This window comes from Acanthochromis polyacanthus, chromosome 13 (assembly GCF_021347895.1).
Source record: "Acanthochromis polyacanthus isolate Apoly-LR-REF ecotype Palm Island chromosome 13, KAUST_Apoly_ChrSc, whole genome shotgun sequence".
NCBI classification, from domain to species: Eukaryota; Metazoa; Chordata; class Actinopteri; family Pomacentridae; genus Acanthochromis; species Acanthochromis polyacanthus.
This window is the reverse complement of record NC_067125.1, coordinates 33,852,284-33,858,809: the sequence shown is the minus strand read 5'-3', so window position 1 is coordinate 33,858,809 and position 6,526 is coordinate 33,852,284. Positions and strand designations below refer to the sequence as shown.

General features: G+C 40.6%; 1 protein-coding gene across 1 annotated transcript; it reads left to right on the top strand.

Annotated features, from left to right (window-relative positions):
- LOC127536773 (extracellular calcium-sensing receptor-like) lies at positions 1-4,507 on the top strand. Its single transcript, XM_051958002.1, has 9 exons — positions 1-491; positions 742-1,036; positions 1,189-1,275; positions 1,400-1,669; positions 1,948-2,157; positions 2,230-2,505; positions 2,853-3,080; positions 3,162-3,285; positions 3,368-4,507. The coding sequence occupies exons 1-9, from the start codon at positions 274-276 to the stop codon at positions 4,279-4,281; spliced, it is 2,622 nt and encodes an 873-aa protein (XP_051813962.1). The 5' UTR covers positions 1-273; the 3' UTR covers positions 4,282-4,507.
- Positions 4,508-6,526: the final 2,019 nt, after the last annotated feature.

The window sequence follows — 6,526 nt, the reverse complement described above, 5'->3', positions numbered from 1 at the left end:
CACATTTGTGCTTGCTCAGGTTTTAAACTACAGAGCTATTTGCCGTATACAATTAGAAGTTGCTGCCATGGCCCTGGTGAGATGTTATTTATTTTTTATGTTAATTCTTTTTTCATACAATGTTACTCTCAAATGAAACCTAATTTAGGCCCTGCCCCTACTTCTTCTTCTTCTGCCCTGGTGGGCGGTGTACAAGATTAAACAATAATGCTAGTTAATAAAAGAGGGTGACAAAGCAAGAAATGTAGCAACTGGGCTCACTCAAGTGAAGTCATGTGGCCCTTTTTACACACCAGCTTGCTTTTGATATTGTTGTGTTCCTGCTTTTCTTCTACTGCATCGTCCTCCTGTCGGTTACAGGGACGGTTTGATCTGAATGGGATGCACAAGGCTGGAGATGTAGTTCTTGGTGGACTGTTTGAAATCCACTTCTTCTCTGTCTTTCCTGACCAGTCTTTTACCTCAGAGCCACAACAGCCTACCTGCCATGGGTGAGTCTGTTGAGGAAACAGCAAAGACCAGAAACTATGGAAAGTCAGTGCCAATGCAAATACTAGAATGTGTATTTGATAATGATGCTTTCTGTCATTTATGCCATTTTAAGCATTTTTGCTCAATCGTCTTGATTTTTCTGTTGGATTTCACCTTGGTTGTTGCTGTTCGGCTGGTTCTATGCTTTACACAATCTATAACTTTGCAACTTCTAATTGTTTGCATGTGTCATGTTGCATTTTTTGTTAGTTTTGATGTTATAGGGTTTAGGCAGGCCCAGACCATGGCCTATGCTGTTGAGGAGATCAACAGAAACACCAACCTGTTACGTAATGTGACTCTGGGATACAGTCTGTACGACAGCTGTAGCAAACTTGGAGTTGGATTTCGAGCAGCATTAACATTAGCCAGCGGCCAAGAAGAGCAAATTATTTTAGATGAGACGTGTGCAGGAAGCCCTCCAGTGCTGGGAATTGTGGGTGATTCTTCCTCGACACGTTCTATTGCCATCTCTGCTGTCTTAGGTTTGTACAGAGTACCTACGGTAAGTTTTCCTCCACATCACTTACTTGTATCAATCTGATTTATTTGCATGTTATTGTAAGTTGTAGACACAAATCAGTCAACTTTAACAAAGCTGGAAGCAACAGTAAAGACTTGGAGAGTATTAGGATATGTAGTCTGTGTCTTCCACAGGTGAGCTATTTTTCCACATGTTCCTGCCTGAGCAACCGGCAAAAGTTTCCGTCCTTCTTTAGGACAATCCCAAGTGATGCTTTTCAGGTAAAAATATATCAGCAAAATTAAGATGCAAAAATGAAGCATTTTTAACATTAGCATTTTTAACATTTCCTGTTTCACATTATAATTTGTACAACACCTGTCTCTTCAATCTGTATTCACTCAGGTTCGTGCTATGATTCAGATTCTAAAACACTTTGACTGGACTTGGGCAGGTCTGCTGGTCAGTGATGATGACTACGGACTCCATGCTGCACAATCCTTCCAGTCTGACCTGAGTCTGTCTGGTGAAGGGTGTCTGGCTTACTTAGAAGTTTTGCCTTTGGGCACTGACCCAGCTGAACTGAGGAGAATTGTGGATGTGATGAAGAAATCCACAGCTCGCGTGGTCATTGTGTTTGCAAATGAGGGTCACATGATTAAACTCATGAAGGAGGTTGGTCTTGAAATATAATTTCACTATAATTTTACATATTTCTACAAATTCGTGTTTTATTTGTCATATTGAAAGATGCATCTGACAATGTCACACATGTAAGCATATAAACATAAATAGTAATCCATTAATGTTGTTTCCATGCGAAAATCTGACTAATTGTACTGATCCCCAGTTTTAAAGATATGTATCTCTTTACTGTGTATCTATTGCGTGAAAAAACATCAGCCATGTGAACGTTATAATATGTAAGTATTTGCCACAATATGGTTCTGCAGGTGGTGAGGCAGAAAGTGACAGGCCTGCAGTGGATGGCCAGTGAAGCCTGGACAGCAGCTCCTGTGCTCCAGACCCCTCAGCTCATGCCATACTTGAGTGGCACACTGGGCATCGCCATCCGTCGTGGAGAAATCCCAGGACTCAGGAAATTCCTGTTACAAATACATCCCAGTCTGCACAACCACAGCAACAGCTATGGGAACAGCATGGTGAGAAGTTTACCCTTTTTTGTAAGAATAACATGTTTTCAACTCTAACATGCAATTTTTGATACATTTCAGGTTAACCAGTTTTGGGAACACACATTTCTGTGTAGATTCGCTCCACCTCCAGCAGGCTGGGTGGAAAGTGAGGGAGCAATATGCACTGGAGAAGAAGATCTGGAGACTGTGGAGACAGAGTTCTTGGACCTTTCCAACCTCAGGCCTGAGTATAATGTCTACAAGGCTGTGTATGCTCTGGCATACGCCCTTAATGACATGCTGCAGTGCACACCAGGGAGAGGGCCTTTCAGTGGAAACAGCTGTGGCAGTTTACAAACAATGGAGCCCTGGCAGGTGTGATATCAGTTTCTACTCTGCTTTTTTACCTGATTCCTGTGCCCGAGCATTTCTTGCCAAGTAGCATTAGCCTGTCAGTTTAAATACAATACTTGGCACACTGTAAAATGTGCCAAGAAGTTGCTATGTGCTTTAAAAGAAATTCCCCATTCCTTTGTGAAAGTATTATCATGTCAGGGAGAGCAATTGCTGTATTATTAGTGATGTGCAAATCTGTGTTTTCATATGTTCTTTGGCATAGTATGTGGTTTGATTGTTGAATATTGTGCAGAATTGTTGGTATTGAGAGTAGAATAATCTTTTATGTGTCTTTTTTGGTTTCCCTCTGTTCCTTATGTTGACAGCTTGTTCATTACTTGGAAATGGTCAACTTCACCACATCATTTGGTGATCAAGTGTCATTTGATGAGAATGGTGATGCCCTGCCAATATATGACATCATGAACTGGTTGTGGCTCCCTGATGGACAAATTAAAGTTCAGAATGTGGGTGAGGTCAAGAGGTCAGCCTCCAAAGGGGAAGAACTCACACTTGATGAAGACAAAATCTTCTGGAACTTTCAGCCCAGAAAGGTTGCCTCTGAGTATTCAGATTCTCTACTTTCATGCTAAGTGTAACTCATCAATGTAAAATAACAGGTTTCCTGCCCTTAGCCACCTCGATCAGTGTGCAGTGAGAGCTGTCCTCCAGGTACACGAATGGTGAGAAAGAAGGGGAAACCTGAGTGCTGTTTTGACTGCATCCCTTGTTCTGAGGGAAAGATCAGTAATAATACAAGTGGGTCATGTTTCAGTGTTTTTATTTGACTTTGAGTTAACTGCATACAGAATGTATCTCATTATCTTCCTCTTTTTTGCAGACTCCATGGAGTGCATCATTTGTCCAGAGGACTTCTGGTCCAGCCCCCAGCGTGACCAATGTGTTCAAAAGAAGACAGAGTTCCTCTCCTACCATGATCCTCTGGGTATCTGTTTGACAGCCACCTCATTGCTGGGCACATTGATCTGTGCTGTTGTTTTGGGAATCTTCGTGTATTATCGCAAAACACCGATAGTACGCGCCAACAATTCAGAACTGAGTTTCCAGCTATTGCTGTCCCTTAAACTATGCTTCCTGTGTTCGCTGCTGTTCATTGGACGACCCAGACTGTGGACATGCCAACTAAGACATGCAGCATTTGGGATCAGCTTTGTGCTTTGTGTGTCTTGTATCCTGGTGAAGACCATGGTGGTTCTGGCTGTGTTCAAGGCCTCCAAGCCAGGAGGTGAAGCCAGTCTCAAGTGGTTTGGTGTTTTGCAGCAGAGAGGAACAGTTCTGGTTCTTACATCGATTCAAGCAGCGATCTGTACTGCCTGGCTTCTCTCTTCCTCACCAGCTCCACATAAAAACACTCAGTACCACAATGACAAGATAGTTTATGAGTGTGTAGTAGGGTCCACTGTTGGTTTTGTGGTGTTATTGAGCTACATTGGCTTGTTGGCTATCCTCAGTTTTCTGATTGCATTCATGGCGAGAAATCTTCCTGACAGTTTTAATGAGGCCAAGCTCATCACTTTCAGCATGCTGCTCTTCTGTGCTGTGTGGGTGGCCTTTGTTCCGGCTTATATCAGCTCACCAGGAAAACATGCAGATGTAGTAGAGGTATTTGCCATCCTGGCCTCCAGTTTTGGCCTCCTGGTGGCCCTGTTTGGACCCAAATGTTACATAATCCTGCTGAGACCAGAGAGGAACACAAAGCAAGTAATCATGGGTCGAGGAGTGATCAAGTCATGACCCGTTGCACCAGGTCCGGAGTGGGACTCAATTTCAGCCCTGGACTTTCATGCCTCAGACCGGCCCACTTTAGATCACAACCTATTGCTATTAAAATCATGTAATTCTAGCCTTGTCTTGTAATTCAGTGTGTTTTTCTAAAATATTTCCAATTCAGTGAAAGTAAGGGTTGCTTCACAATGAGGATTTATTCCAACATCAGTGCACATCTCCAACATTATTCTTAACAACAATATCAGAATCTATATTCTGTTCAAATAAGTTTTCAAGGATATCCAAAGCTTAAAAATGAAATAAAATAAGAAATAAAAATATTAAAGTTAAAAAAAATAAAATAAAATAAAGTAAAAGGTGTTGCACTTTCTAATAACACTATCATGTCTTTTTCCTCTGTAAGGAAACAGGTCCATCACAACTTAAATTTCACAAATATGAAAACATCAGTTAAAGGGCTCATCTCCATCACTGTTCTTTACAACATCACAATGTCCTTTTTTGCAATATCAAATATCAAGCAAATTAGTGTTCACAGATATCTAATGCTCATGAATAAAGAATAATTATTGCACTTTTTTTTGAAAATTTGATATTCACAATATAACAAAATTTGCTAATGAAATTTTAAAAAAGCTTTGATTTTCATTTAATATTTACAATAACAAGAAAATAAAATCAGTCAGAGACAGAATCGACAAAAGGTCCGTTTTTTTCATTTTCTGAGACCGAAAGTGGTCATCAGCAAGGGTGGAGCCAAACAGAGTACGATGCATAGACTGTATATAATTTTTGTCATAAGTTTTCATGGTCAAATGAGAGATCAGGTGGCCGATCTTAAAGTAAATCAATTTTGAATTTTTTGTAGACTGTTAAAGTTTTGCGAAGCCAGGGGGCGGGGCTAATTGGCTGACAGCCTGGTCTGGAATAATTGACAGAGGTTCTATGGAGGAGTGTTGACAGGTGTGTCCAAAAGTGACAAACGATCTAAATTTAAAAAAAATAAATAAATAGGGGAAACATTGCATATTGGACAAACTAGTAGCTGCCAGGTGTCTATGGATGTCAGGAAGATACAACAGATAATCAATCAAACAAATAGTGCAATCACCACCGGTCTTTGTAAGCTGCTACCATCTAGTGGAAATTTAATTTAATCCTGGTAATTTGTGGTGGTGAACTCCATATACTCACTGTAGATTTGTAGATTTGGTGATAATTTCATGGAATTTATGTTTCTCACACACAAATTTGGGATTATATTCAGCACAGTTTGGTGTTTCTGATACATACATACATATACCTACACATTTGTGCTTGCTCAGGTTTTAAACTACAGAGCTATTTGCCGTATACAATTAGAAGTTGCTGCCATGGCCCTGGTGAGATGTTATTTATTTTTTATGTTAATTCTTTTTTCATACAATGTTACTCTCAAATGAAACCTAATTTAGGCCCTGCCCCTACTTCTTCTTCTTCTGCCCTGGTGGGCGGTGTACAAGATTAAACAATAATGCTAGTTAATAAAAGAGGGTGACAAAGCAAGAAATGTAGCGACTGGGCTCACTCAAGTGAAGTCATGTGGCCCTTTTTACACACCAGCTTGCTTTTGATATTGTTGTGTTCCTGCTTTTCTTCTACTGCATCGTCCTCCTGTCGGTTACAGGGACGGTTTGATCTGAATGGGATGCACAAGGCTGGAGATGTAGTTCTTGGTGGACTGTTTGAAATCCACTTCTTCTCTGTCTTTCCTGACCAGTCTTTTACCTCAGAGCCACAACAGCCTACCTGCCATGGGTGAGTCTGTTGAGGAAACAGCAAAGACCAGAAACTATGGAAAGTCAGTGCCAATGCAAATACTAGAATGTGTATTTGATAATGATGCTTTCTGTCATTTATGCCATTTTAAGCATTTTTGCTCAATCGTCTTGATTTTTTCTGTTGGATTTCACCTTGGTTGTTGCTGTTCGGCTGGTTCTATGCTTTACACAATCTATAACTTTGCAACTTCTAATTGTTTGCATGTCTCATGTTGTATTTTTTGTTAGTTTTGATGTTATAGGGTTTAGGCAGGCCCAGACCATGGCCTATGCTGTTGAGGAGATCAACAGAAACACCAACATGTTACATAATGTGACTCTGGGATACAGTCTGTACGACAGCTGTAGCAAACTTGGAGTTGGATTTCGAGCAGCATTAACATTAGCCAGCGGCCAAGAAGAGCAAATTATTTTAAATGAGACATGTTCAG